This window comes from Cricetulus griseus, chromosome 8 (assembly GCF_003668045.3).
Source record: "Cricetulus griseus strain 17A/GY chromosome 8, alternate assembly CriGri-PICRH-1.0, whole genome shotgun sequence".
In the NCBI taxonomy this organism is placed as follows: Eukaryota; Metazoa; Chordata; class Mammalia; order Rodentia; family Cricetidae; genus Cricetulus; species Cricetulus griseus.
In genome coordinates, this window is record NC_048601.1 from 16,523,202 (window position 1) to 16,537,440 (window position 14,239).

Here is a 14,239-nt window from a genome sequence, read left to right on the forward strand (position 1 = left end):
TAGTGGTGTCAGTATTTCCCCCTTTTAAAACTCACACAGATTAATTCAAACATTCAAATTTGCCTTGACCATGGTGAGAACCCATCATGCACTGTGCAAGGAGACGTGGGTTTAAATGCAACTCTGTGGATTCAACACAAATAATTTGAAAATATTAGGCATTCCCATTTCACTACAGTCAATACATTATCTACAGAATGGCTTATTGTCAGAGAAGTTGATTGTTAGCTGACACAAGTTCTATAGACAGTCCTCTACAAAAGCTGAGCCTCTGTCTAGCCCTGCAAAGGGAACTGGAAACCTAGTTTATCAACAAGGGTTCTCTCTCTCTACCTCCCCCAACCCACTACAGCTCACTTCTTGCTTACCCAGGGGTAATTAAGAAGTGTGGGCCCCTGAAGAACTTGCTAGTTAATGTTTTCAAGTTGATTTCAAGAAGGCATAAAAGGGGCTGGAAAGATGGTTCAACAGTTAAGAGCATGAACTGCTCTTGCCAAGTTCAGTTTCCGACATGGGTAACTCACAACCACCTAACTAGAGCTCCAGGGGATCTGATGGCCTCCTTGGGTGCCTGCACACAGGTATACATAAATAAAATCTCTTTTTAAAAAGCAAAAAGACATATCGTGTGCTGTTTTGTAACTGGCTTTTTCAGAGAGTTAAACTGAGCACAGATGGGAGAAAGAATCTCTGCCAAGCACACAGCCCTGGAGTGAGGAAGCCTCACTGAGGGAAAGACACTGGTTTACCAGCCATGCCAAGCTCTGCTGGGTGGAAGTTGATTATTTATCATGTGCATCCAGTGCATTTGTTTGGACAATATCAGGAAGATTTATGACATTCTGCCCCAGTGAGGGCGAAACAATACCAGTTTAGTCCGTCTCAGAGCTAGCTTGAACACACTCCTGTGGAAAGGTGACCTCCAGTGATGCCTTTGAAGATAAGCAGCTGGTACTAATGCAGAGAATCAGCAGGAAACAGGAGGTCTAACAGAGTGTGCACTGCTGAGCTTCACGTCAGGTCTTTCTAGCTGTCTAGTTCAACAAACTCTGCCTCAGTTTCCCCAATCTTGCCACTTCCTGCATTTTCCATTAGTAATGATTCTTTTCTTAAAAAATGACTTGGGAGAAGATTTCTGAGGGCTAAGTTGTTGACATCAGTCATAGGCAAACTTTGTAAGGATATGCTTAACCTGGAATCTAGGGCGGAGTGTGGGTATGAGAGTGAGTGAAGGGGGGACTGCAAGGATGCAGGGGAAAGAAGAGAGTGGGGTGACAGGAAGGAGGGTATCTAGGATTTAAGTGTGGCAGTGTCGCAGAGAAGCCCGGTAACATGTATTCCAAGACGGAAAACAAATGTGCTTCAATCCAGAGATTACTTACCCATGGATTCTCAGAATCATCTTATGCCAATTTTAGGAGCTAAGTAACGTTATTAAAAGGTGTGTGTGTGTGTGTGTGTGTGTGTGTGTGCATGCATGCAGCATGGCCAGTTTTCTCCTTCCACCTTGTGTGACCTGGAGGTGTACTCAGATTGCAAAGCCTGGCAGGATGTGCCTCTACCCACTGAGCCATCCTGCGGGCGGGCCATGGTGCTAAGTAACTTTACATCAAAGTCCTAAGTACCTTAAAGGCTCTGTGGTTGGCCCCATGACGCCGAACATTGACAATTCATCAGTCACCGATGAAAACTGCATGCCTGCCAAGGGCATGGTGAAATGCATCATGCAATTACTTCTCAGGGTGACCACTTCCTGCTATGCTTCACCCTTGGGAACTGCTCTGGTCATGTGTGGTTACCAAGGACCAAAGTGCCCAGAACCTTAAGAACTGTTAGAGGTAGGATCCTACAACACAATGGGGCAATCAAATTCACAATAAAAGTCTCCAAGTTTGGGAGTAGAGGCTATGGCATTTGTGTCATTCTTCCCTTAGTTAGCTAGTTGGCTCTATTATTAGGCTGAAAAAAAAAAAAAGCTATTTCCAAGAGAACAAGCTACAGGCTGGAACTGATTATATAACTTGCACTGAAATAATACTGAGGCAAAGAGGGGGTAGACAGGTAGGTAACAAGTACCACCTAGGAAGAGAATAATTACTCAGGGTGCACTGAAGAAACAACTCACTTCAGATCAAGTGGAGGGAGCAACAGATCAGCTTCTGAGAATACTGAGTGGGCTGGCACATCTAAAAAAAATAATGAAAATGAGCACTCGGTACTTGTTTAAATCTATCAAGTAAAAATACAGGGATATGTGAGTAATGATTTACACAGCGGGGTGGGGGTACAAGCAAGTGACAGAATGCTAACTTAGCACCTGTGAGGCAGTGAGTTCCTGCCCAGAACCGAGAAACAAATTACAAATGAAAGCTAGATAAAAATGAGTTCTCAACCAGGTTGTCTTCCAGGATGTCTGGATACTTTCATTATTAAAGGTGATGTGATGTTTCCCCGGACATGGACATCCAAACTCCTGTGCCACACATCTTCAAAGACATCGCATAGTTATTATATATGAAATTATAATCCTCATGTTAATATTCCCAAAAGGTAGTGTCCCAAGGGCAGTGCCCAGGAAACAGCACATGACCCTGGAGAGTCACCTAAAGGCTGCTGTTAGCATGCCAGACAGTACGCTCATCAACCTCATCACTTGTATTACTTAACAATTGTTTTGTTATTTTGTAATCTTTTTTTTAAAAAAAGATTTGTTATGTACAGTGTTCTGCCTGCATGTATGTCTATTTTGTAATCTTACCCTATGAATATACAATACAGTTTATACCTTTAAACAGGTACAGGATGCTTTGAGGGAATAAAGCAATTCAGGGTTAGAGGAAAAGTAAAACTACATCCTGGTATTCAGAAATGGGATTCTCCATCTACCTTCCACTCACCCAGGGCTGTGGTCCCCACTGGGATCCACAGCCTGGATGCACCACGACTGTGTATCTGTTGATGGTGCAGACTTCTACTCTAATGATAAGGAGACTGACCAGCTGTTTTATCTGCTGGGGAATCTGTAGCATCAAGAGAAAGAACCAGTCATAAGAAAAAAATTGCCCTTGGCAAATGTCCAAGCTTACCCTTGCATAGCTTTTCCGGGAAATGCAGAACTAGACTTGTCTCTGATGCTGAGGTCACATGGCCTCCAAAGGAAAGAATGATTTGGTTGGTGTATCATTTAAGCTCTATCCTGACAGCACATCTGGAGTTAGCCCATTAATGTGACATGGAACATAGAGCCCAGGTTACCAGGACATGTCCCATGCTGCTTTCAGTTCACAGGAAGCCAGCAAGGCCCTGAGGGGGTTAAGCAGACAACACTGGGGAAACTCTGAGGTGCCAAGATACTGTGTTCAGGAAACAAAACCAAATTCTAAGCAGGGCACTGGGGCTAAACTTAGCCAAATTAATTAAAATTATGCATCTGTAAAATGGTGCTTATTAAAATAGTAATGTCCTACCCAATATTTTTTTTTTCAATCTGGAAAATCCAGCAAAAAGTGGGACTAGAAAAAGCCAGGGTCTTCTGGGAGACAGTCCCTGAATTCAAAGGTCCAATTCAGCAAAGGTCTGCTGTTTCAGGTGAGCCCAGGGGCAGCAAGTTCTGCTATGTGTGTCCTATGGAACATTCAGTCTTATTCCTAGGTGGTGGGTAACAGCTACAAAATCGCTTTCATCTCAACAGCCCAAACACTGGCCTCCTCTTGGCTTTGTCAGGTAATAGCACATTGCCATTTCTGTACCCACAGGCATCTGTTTTCAATGTACTGATGGGTACACCATCTCCATTTTCTAGAAAATTCTTTCCTGGCCCAGGCGTCCCTCTTTCCTCTCAATCCCCAGTGGGTTTTCTCCATTAGTGTGGAGGGCAGGTTGGTAGAATTCTGTCATGGATCTTCTATGACTTTCTACTTCTTTCTAGTGACTCAACCACATTTCTGTGCAGTTGCCAAGAAATCAGAGGGTTAGAAGTGGGACTGAGGGTTCTTCACTCATGACCTGGATGTTTGCTCCCTGTGATTTCCTACCCCACAGCCCAGCCATATAAACTGACTGACAGACCCACATATAGCCAGAAGACACTGAATTTGTCCCAACCCCACAAGCCATACTGTCTCCCGCTCTGGAAGACATTAGCTTCTTATGCAGCATAATGGAGAGAATACGCTGTGTTTGCGACCTGCAGTGATGCCTGGAGCCGAAATCCGACTTGAAAACTCAGCAGAGTCTCCGAGGCATGTGCTCCTAATTAGTGGCATACACAGATGCCAGCCAAATCTGGGACAAAGCCTAGACATTTGCATTCCTAATTAGCCAGCACACCCCAGCCCTCCACAGTGAGGCAGGCAGATTTTAGCTTTGAGAAACACGGGAAGCAGCAACTGGGCAATTACACACCAGTCGGAAAACCATGCACACAGAAACACACCAGGCACACTACACCATACCATTCACCCCTGGGCAACAACTAAATGAACACACACACATCTGACCCTAGGTACTGCCGACCTCTGAAAGCTCAAGCATCCACATAACCTTCACGCAAATGCAAACCAAAAGGGGGAGAAAAGTGATAATCCTAGATTCAGGCGGATTTTTAGGTAAGCAATTATTTTATTTCCCTGGCCTGACAGCATTGACTCCAAAGCATCAGAACCTGCAGCTGACAAGAGCAGACATACAGACTGCTCCCAACAGGGAGGACGCTCTTCATTTGTAGAGATGAATTGAAATGGCATGTGTGAATGCAGTTCCTATTCCCACCCGCTCCCCCATATAGCCCCTAAATGAAACTGAGTCAGTAAAATCCCCACAAAACGCCGGGGTCCTCGATCCATCTTCTCTGAAGAGCAGATGGCAAGGAGGGAAACAGCTGGCCAATCACAACATTCCAGTGTGTATGAGACTCAAGGAGGGGAGCAGGGGGAAGGATAAGTGGCAAGTGTGTAATCTAGCTTACCTTGTAACCCGGACCCTCCACACATAGACACCTTGTCCCTGTACATGAGAAAGTGGAAGGAAATGCTAGAGGACTGATCCTGAGGCTCGTGAAATTCTAAGGTGCTTAAGGGATGAGGAGCAGAGATGCTCAACCCTGAACTCCAGTTTAATGCCATCCAAACAACTGGCAATCGTAGCCACATTCCCGCACAACCCTATTTCCCAAGAGGACTCCATCTAAACATCTGTGCGAATGTCCACTGCCACAACTGGGGCGGTGCTGTGCCGCCTGCGTGGAAGAAAAGGACCTGGAGAGGGAGGAATTGGAGACAGAGGTCAGGGGTCACAATGCTTCAATGACAGTGGGAATTTTTTGGTCCCTTAGGTATGGTCCCCTACAGCTCCTAAAGCATTTTCCCCCTTTCCCTATGTGCAAATTTTGGCATTTTGTGCAAATGCCAAAAATTAAACCTCTGCCCAAAGAGACAGGAGTTGCTGCTGAACTGTATTCCTCTCGAGTGGCCACCTGCCCTCCTCCCAACCGTCTGATGAAACTGCAGGAAAATTCAGAGCAAAGCTGTGAGTAACAAAGTACCCACCCTGCTCTCACAGTCAAGCCAACACAAGATCTTCCTGGGCTGAGGAAGCAGAGAAAACTAACGATTGAGCTTGTGAAAAAACAGAAGACAGTGTGTGCGGTGTGATGTTTTCCGATGTCTTCACCTTGCGTCTCCTCCATGGTTGGGAGCCCTCCCTCTGGTTCCCCGAGTCCCACAAGCACCCCACCCCTACCCCCAAGTCCAGGTGCTCCCATCTGCTGGGCTTCTGCCTCATTTCCCATAGACACTTTCGTCACTGTAGGCCACATACAGAAAATAGTCTTCCTCGTGGTTGTCCTAAAGGAGACAAGAATGCAGTTCAGAAAACAGTAACACCTATGTTCATTGTCTCTGTGATTCTGAGGCCTGAACAACCTTGTAGAGGAGACCTGCAAGGCATCATTAGCCCCCATTAAAAGAATGGAAGAAGGCTGGGGGTACAGCCCAGTGGTAGAGCACTTGCCTAGAGTGTGTGAGGCCCTGGGTTCAAGTTCTAGACTGGGAAAAAAGGAAAAATAGGAGCAAAGAAGAGGAGGTATCAACTGCATGTTGAGGTCTGACTTCACAAATACAAGATATATAGAGAACATATTATATCATTAACAGCAGAAAAATAACTACAGTAAGCCTTACTCCTAGAAAACAATTATTCTATGGTCATCTTTAGTGACGGACAGTTCCTTTTGTGGTGGTCAGTGGTGACGACAAAGCCTAATAACTGGTCAAAGTGTAGATAGTAAGTTATTAATGTTTGGCCACGCATGGTTTATCTAAACTGCCCCCTCCAAAGTTGAGGGAATGTTGTGAAAGAAATGACCCTAAGGACATCATTGGGTTAAAAAACAAAATGGAAATAGGAGGTCTAGCTGGTAAGACAGGCAAGAGTAGGAGGGAAAACAGAGCCAGTAGGGGGCAGGGATCAATGTGTTTGAAATATGATACGTACAAGTACAAAAGTCAAAAAACAAGCACATTATAATGTGAATTATAGAACCCTTGGCAAAATTCTTTCAACCTTTTTAGCATGTTTTCAAAGCTTTCAAAAACAAAATGTTGGGAAATAATTTTTATCTTGAAAAAAAAATACTGTTCCTTGGTTGGGTTGGGGGATGGGTCAGTCAGTAAAGCACTTGCCTTGAAAGCCCAGAGGACCTGAGTCCCGTGCCCAGAACCCAGATAACATGGCATGTGTGGTGCTGTGAGCTTTTAATCCCAGCACTGTGAAGGTAGAGACAGGAAGATCCCTGGGGCCCACTGGCTAGCCCGGTCAGCCTACTGGTGTCTTCTAAGCCAATGAGAGACCCTATCTCAAGGGCGGCATGGAGTATTCTTGAGGATGCCACCCTAAGTTGTCTGCCAACACACACACACACACACACACACACACACACACACACACACACACACAGGCGCATGCACTAAAAAAAAAAAAAAAAAGAAAGAAAGAAAAAAAGAAAAACCCTTCATTCCAGCCTCCCTCTAGCAAGGAAAGCATAGACATCACAACTCACGGGGAATGAACACTGGGGAAGAAGGGCTAGACCAGGGGCTACGAGATGTGCTGCCTGTTACTAACGGGGCTCAGTGGGAAGGCAGCACCTTGTGTGACAGTTTTCAAGGAGAAGGGCAGCTGCAATCTCAGATCACATCATTTCTACAGGAAGTCCTAACTACAGGTTTTTCTCCAATCAAATTCTACCTTAACTTCACATTTTAACTCACTCACGGTCCTCAGATCATGGGAACCCTTCACGGTCACAGGTTTGTTCTAGAAAGACGAGCATCTGGATGTGGTTGTCACAGCCAAATTGGCAATTTATGTGGGAACTAACTCTGATGCCAGAGCTCCAGGTTCAGACTACACAGGGGTCAAGTGTAGCTGGTGTTTCCTTTCTCAAGTCTACTGCTAGATGGGGGTGACTGACAAGCAGAGGTGGGGTGTCCAGTTCACTAAAAGTATGCTTCCAGAGAAATTAATAGAGCCATGGGCTCCCGGTGATCCTTTGCTACCAAGAACTACTCCAGCCAGCAATAAAGCACTATAGTCAGGCAAGACTGAAAGAGTTCATTAGATTAAATGGAGTCAGTGCGCCATCCTGAAAGGACACTGGGTATCTAATCTCCCTGCCTCACACTACTGTGGGTAAGAAGATCCCATAAACAACACCTCCTGCCCTACTTCCCAGGTGTGTTAGCAAACTTGGAACCAGAGCTACTGGAGGCCAGGCTGCTGGGTATTGTGACCAAAACCATTACCTCATACAGCTGGCCCATGGTAGCACTCGTGGGAGGAATAGTGTTGTTGACGAAGAAGAATAAGGCGTCCTCAGGTCTCAGGTGGATCCTCTTCCGGATTAAGAAGTAGAACTGGCCAACTACAGGAAGGAAACAGAGAGCAGGGCAAGAAAAGAAAAAGGATTAGCAAAAGAGGAAATCTCAGGAAAACTAAAACCTATTGTTCTATCCCCTATGGGCTAAGTACAAGCTTTTCCCAAATACCGTCCAAAAGCCTTGGTGGCAAAATATAGACTGTACAGTCCCTGACACACTACAGTGGGATTGCTTCCCTTCCTCCTAATTCAGCCTCAGAGACGACATTAGCATAATGACTAACTACTGTGGGGAGAATGATGTAGACTGAAGCATCCGTCTAAAAATGGACCCCTGATGTCTTTCCAGCTCCATTCCTACCCTGAGAGCTAACACTTCGAAGAGATCCACTGGATTCTGGACAACCCAGCATGATGGGGCAAGTGTCAGGGCAATGAGCATAACCAGCGTTTAGCCTCTCCCTGCAAACAATGAAAAGCTTCTAGAAGGCTGACAGACAAATGCATAAACTCCGGAGCAAACATATCTAAAAGAAACCGTCAAGAGTATCTAGAAAGCACCTGGCAGTTCACTAAGAACATGGTAAAGTCTAAATACATATAACTGAAAATAGAAGATATGCTAGGGTCTGTAGTTTTTAATCTCCCAAACAGAAACGCGACTGAGAGATAAAGCATTTAGATATGAATCTCTGAAACGTGATCCTCCGAAAACACTGTGCTGGCTTTGGAACAAGTCGACCTCAGGATCACCGTGGCTGAGTTTTAACGTGGTGTAAATTACAGACAACTGTTTCTTTACTCCAGCGTGCTGCTTTGCTGTGTCTCCATGAGTAAGGCACATGGGTAAGGTACTGGGAAATACCACACAGAATTGGAAATGGAAGGACAGACTGTGCCTAGCCACATTGGCCAGCTCCCTGAAGAAGTCATGCGTAGTTACAACCCATTTGGTCACCAACTTAAGACGTGAAATACAGATCAAAACTGCTTTGCCTGGAATGAAGGGCCAGAAGGAAAGACCATTACCAGTGAGGTCAGAAGGGACAAGGTACTTTCTCTTGTCCAGATCAGGGACCCTGGCTTTAGGAGCCTTCTCCACGATGACCTAGAAGGAGAAAGGAGAGGGGATGAAAACTGCCTTTTTCCTTCCACACCATCTAGGCTCAATGTGATTTTCCAGTCCTTGCTTCCAGTGCTCCTTGATCTCATGCAACTACAAATTACCTTATAAAGAACAGTAAGAGACACTTACCTTATGGTATTTTATTAAAGAATCAAAATGCTGTTCTGTGCTCCTAAGATAACTTAATGACCTATTAGTTTTATTTTTTCCTCTAAAATACCATTTTTGGACTGGAGAGATGGCGCGGTGGTAAAACCACCATATGTGAAAGTGTGATGACTAAATTCAGATCCCTAAAATCTGTGCAAATGCCAGGTTGGACCTGTAGGCCCACCACTTATCCCAGTGCTGGGAAGGCAGAGACTGGAGATCCCTGGGCCAAACTGTCTGGCTGGACTGGCAGGCTCTGGGTTCACAGTGAGTGATGTGGACAGTAACCAAGAATTACACCAGACATCAACGTCTGGTCTCCTCCACATGCATGCATATCTGCACACAATCACACACACGGCCACTCACATGTGCACAGCCTTCAAGTTGACTGTCTCAGACACTGCCACAGTGACAGCTAATAAACACGGGCAATGTGGCTCAGATTTCAATCTTTGTAAAAAAAAGTGTTCACCACTAAGTGAAAACTATGGCACTTTATGAGGGCACTGAATTATTCAACATTATTAACTATGTTAGGATTTTAAGGGACTTTCAGTATCTACATTAAATATTTTTAGTAACATTTTTAAAGAATTTTCATTTTTGTAATGAAAAATACACATAAAATCTTGGGATTTTTTGTTTGTTTTTTGAGACAGGGTTTCTCTGTGTAACAGTCCTGGCTGTCCTGGAACTCACTCTGTAGACCAGGCTGGTCTTGAACTCACTGAGAGTTGATTGTCTTTGCCTCCCAGGTGCTGGGATTAAAAGCGTGTGCCACCACCGCCTGGACTCTTAGGTAGATGTTTATATATTTACTTAGAAAATAGAAAATACATTGCAAGAATATTAACATTAGATTCTTTGTTTTGAAGAGCGCATCTTAGATATGAGAAATGGGAACTACCAAAAAGTGAAGAAGCAGAAACAGACACTGGACAAGTCTCCCTAGAAGCTGTGTGACCTTCAGGATGTCTGTGACCTCTCTGGGCTTCTGAACAAGCAGCACCCCCAAAAGACCATATGAATAAATACATGTAAATGCCTGGGTAGACAGAGGTGAATCCAAACATTCAAATTAAGTAGAAAAGAGTTCGAAAAGGAGATTAGTAATGGACAAAAAAAAAAAAAAAGTAAGGAGAAAAGGCAGGCTATACACGGCAGAGCACAGGAAACAGGGGGAGCCCTGGTATTTACCACAGGGACTCTGAGACCTGGCAGCTTCCTCCAAGAATAGAGAAAACTGTTTTCTCCATCTGTGGCAGGTGGCTCATACGCCATAGGGCTGTTTACAAATGTTTAAAAATAGTGTGTCCAGCAGTTCCTGCTATTACAGGTTTCCAACACACTGTTATTTCAAGATCCCATGATCCCCTCTCCCAAGGCCCACACATACCTCTTCTGAGGCTAAGCTTAAGTTGTGAGTCAGACTGCCTTAGACACTTAGTGGCTTTCCTGTAAACACCTGGACATAGTAAGATTCAGTTCTGTGCCCAAGGTACAGGAACTCAGGTTACAAGGCTGAAACAAAACCACATCGCTGAGGATAAGGGTATACCCAGTGATAGAGGGACCACTGGGCAAAGGGCTCCATGCCCAATGCTGCCCCCAACCCAAATCTCTGCCATTTAGCAGAGCTCTTCTGTCACAAACAGGGTAAGAGCCATAAGTGGAGAATCTCTCAAGTTGAGGATCCATGAGATCCCAGTGATCTTTCTTAGCTTATAAATTATCACTGAAATAAAACATTCAACATCAAGTCATAAGCAGGAGAAGAATAAGGAGAAACTAAAATATCCTGGGTGAGTGCTGTAACCAAGCGAATGAGAGAGGCTCATTTGAGAAACTATAGAGGTTTTAACTGAATCTGAAGACGGACACCGCAGCTTGTGTTTCTGTTAAAGTTCTGAGTAACGGGTAGACATTCACTTAAGTTTCCTGGCTGGCACTGGTCTACCAGCTGAACTCCAGATGGCAGCAAGACTTAACCTACTTCCAGGACTCACCTATGTAAGGTGTAACACTTAATTCTGGTTAATCGAACTGGACTACACAAACTGGGAAAGGGGACAACCTAAAGGTCAAGGGCTCTGGAAGCCCAAAGCATGGCAGCCAGGCTGAAATCCCTCTCTGGCAGCTAGCACTGTCAGACCCCACCTTTGGGTGGGGACTTCACTCCCCAGTACTGCAGGCTTATGTCTGTAGCACCTAGATTTTAATGGTGTGAGTCGAGTCAGTGAATAGGCAGACAAGGCATTCAGAGTGCTGCCAGCTCTGTGGGCCATGTGTCATTTTAAAATATGAAGGGGGGGTGACAAATCCAAGACAATCCTCCATGGAAGTAATATGTGCAGGACTGCGTGCTAAGAAGAAATGACTAGCGTGTTTCCAGCCTTTCCCTAAAGACCCTGGTGCATACAGTGGAATAGTTAACTCTCCCCTTCCTAACAGGAAATGGGGATGAGGACTTTTCCCAGTTGAGCCTACATTTCTTCTGCTAGCCATAGCTGAGAGGACCGAGGAAACCCCCCCTCACCACCACCACCACCACGAACAGTACTTATGCATCAAGAAAAATTATTAGGTAAGTCCGGCTCGTTTACCCATTAAAGCTATGAGTAATGCTAATCTAACATCATTGCCTGTACAGATAAAGAGAACGACTTTAAAAGTCCCTTCTCCTCTAGCTACCATATCTAACAGTAATGTCGTCCTCGGCTTCCAATTCTGCTGCGCAGCCTTTAAAAGAGAAGAAAAAAAAAAAAAAATCAGGCAAGTGGGCGGGGGGAGGGGGGGCAAAGGGAAAAACACCCGGATGCTGAAGAAGACTCCCTTATTATTTTTCTCCTCACTGCATCAAATAGGTTTTAGCCGTTTAAATCGGGGTACAATTCGCGGAGGAAAAGGTTCTCAGTCCTCGCCCTTGGGGTCCAAGGCCCAACACATCAGCAGTGCAGGGCAAGGTCCTCTTTAGCACCACATGGCCAGGGAGGCAGTGATGATGATGAAGCAAGCTGACTGTGGCGCAGAGTGACCTTGTTTGCGGGCCCGCCTGGTGGGGGTTCTCCGCCGCCGCCTCTTAAATTCTAAGAAAACGCAGCGCAGAATCTACTGACTTCTCAAGTTTTTCCCCCAATGCGCTCAAGGAAATGAGGACGGAACCCGGATTCTTTAGGCAGACATGGATGGGCCCAAGGCTCACCACCACCGCACCTGCCACTCCGGGGATGCGCTGCGTGGTCTACAAGCGCGTCCCATCTGGGGCCCCCAAGCAGCGGCTCCCGCACACACAGGCCGCGCCACGCGCACATTCCCCACCTCCGCGGGAGCTGAATCCGCTGAGTCACCCCGGATGCCAGAGGTGGGCACTGGTCCTGGCAATATGGGTTTGTCAGAGCCGGCCAGGATTATGGGATTCCGGGGACCCCCCTGCTCCAGGGCCACCCTCCAGCGCTCCGGGGCAACCGGCTCCCGAATTTCCCTGCTCGCTCTCCCCCTCCCCGCCCCCACTCACCGGCACCCGGTCCGGGTATTTCTTCCTAATCTTTTCACCTTCCTTTTTCCGATATTCGAAGGGATGGTCCTCTTTATACTGGAACTTCATGATGGACCGCAGGTTGGGGGGCTCCCCGGACGGGGCCTGCTGCGCGCGCTGGTGACTGCGTCTCGCTTCTGGCCGCCCCCGGGTCAATGTCAACCTTATCACAATCGCTCCGCCCGCGTCAGCCCCCACACGCCCGTCACCGCACTACGTGGCCAGACGTCCAAGAGAGGGACCTGGGGATCTCCCCGCCCGAAGGTAAAGGACCACCAGGTAAAGAAATCGGGTGGCTTTTCCCAAGAGCTGGGAACACAAAAACACCAGGGCGGTGTTGTGACATCACGAGGCCCCGCCCCACCCCGCCCCCGGCGCGCAGGATCTGCTGGATGGGGGTGGACAGAAACATCGATTATTTGTGTGTGTGTGCCCATTACGCTTAAGCTTTCCTAAATCACTCTAGAAAATAAAAACTCTGTGTCTTGTCTTTTATTGTTGTGATTTGATATTAAAGATGTCTTTTAACCCCAAGAATGCTCTAACAAATGTCTTCTTCACTCCCCTTCATGTTTCTTGCTTGGTGCCCAAAACAAACACACAGGAAGAAAATCCAGCTGTTTCCAGAGCAATGGGATCAGGCGTCTGGTGGTGGAAAAGTGCCAGGCATCACGAGATCTGTAGCCCACGCTGAAATGTCCTGTGCTTGCATTTTGACCTTTGCCTGGCACCCGTGGCTGGCCTGGCTTCTCCACCCCAGCTCCTCCTCCCTACTCTGGCGTCCTTTCCTTTGGATCTGTGCTGGAGCTGGTACTGAGACAACATAAACAGTGCGTGACTCAGGGATTTTGCAGAGGTGTAAGGGTGAAAAAGCATGAGGTCATCAAGGTTAGAAGAGGAGATGCCAGCCATGAACACCGGGCTTCATGCACGTTTGAAAGGGAGATGATTCCATTCACTTTGTCCTGTTCACCCAGAAGTGTGGTCCTGGGTTCTTAAACATACAGAGATCAAGCAGTTTAGGTGACGACCAACATTACTTTCCTGGGGAATTGGTACCATCTGCTGGAGAGTTGTCCTGATGAAAAGGCCTCATGGGAACCAAAAGCTCTGGCTGTCACCCTAGTGGAAGACCCTAAGCCGCACAGCCGGGGTCGGATGGCCCAGGTCCCTCTGGCATATCGGGTTTCCTACTGGGAATCTTTGGATGCTGGGTCAGAATACTGATCCTACTGACAGTGACTCTCCAGACCTGTATTTGGGGAGCATTAGAAATGGTAAAGGTAGGGGTTCGAGGATGCTTTGTGCTGTGCAAATAGAATGACTTCTAAAGCCAAGCAGCCAAGCAGCCCTTGTTGCCGGCTTTCTTCTTCTTCTTCTTCTTCTTCTTCTTCTTCTTCTTCTTCTTCTTCTTCTTCTTCTTCTTCTTCTTCTTCTTCTTCTTCTTCTGCCTTTCAAATTACTCTCAGTGGCTTGGCCTTTAAAAGACCAGAAAATAGCCAGGCAGTTGGTGGAGCACGCCTTTTATCTACAAGAGCTAGTACCAGGA

The 14,239-nt window shown here is 46.3% G+C and overlaps 1 protein-coding gene across 2 annotated transcripts in view; it reads right to left on the reverse strand.

Moving 5' to 3' along the window:
- The window catches only part of Gabarapl1 (GABA type A receptor associated protein like 1), a 17,487-nt gene extending 4,455 nt beyond the window's left edge, over nt 1-13,032 (reverse strand). Inside the window, exons 1-4 of one of the 2 annotated variants that reach the window (XM_027429836.2) lie at nt 12,670-13,032; nt 8,906-8,984; nt 7,803-7,921; nt 2,126-2,186 (exon numbers count right to left, since the gene is read on the reverse strand). In XM_027429836.2, coding sequence (XP_027285637.1) covers nt 2,127-2,186; nt 7,803-7,921; nt 8,906-8,984; nt 12,670-12,759 — 348 coding nt within the window. In that variant the 5' untranslated portion in view covers nt 12,760-13,032 and the 3' untranslated portion in view covers nt 2,126. Of the gene's footprint in view, nt 1-2,125; nt 2,187-4,597; nt 5,844-7,802; nt 7,922-8,905; nt 8,985-12,669 lie in introns of those variants that run through there. The other variant, XM_027429835.2, reaches the window with a different exon arrangement.
- Nucleotides 13,033-14,239: the final 1,207 nt, after the last annotated feature.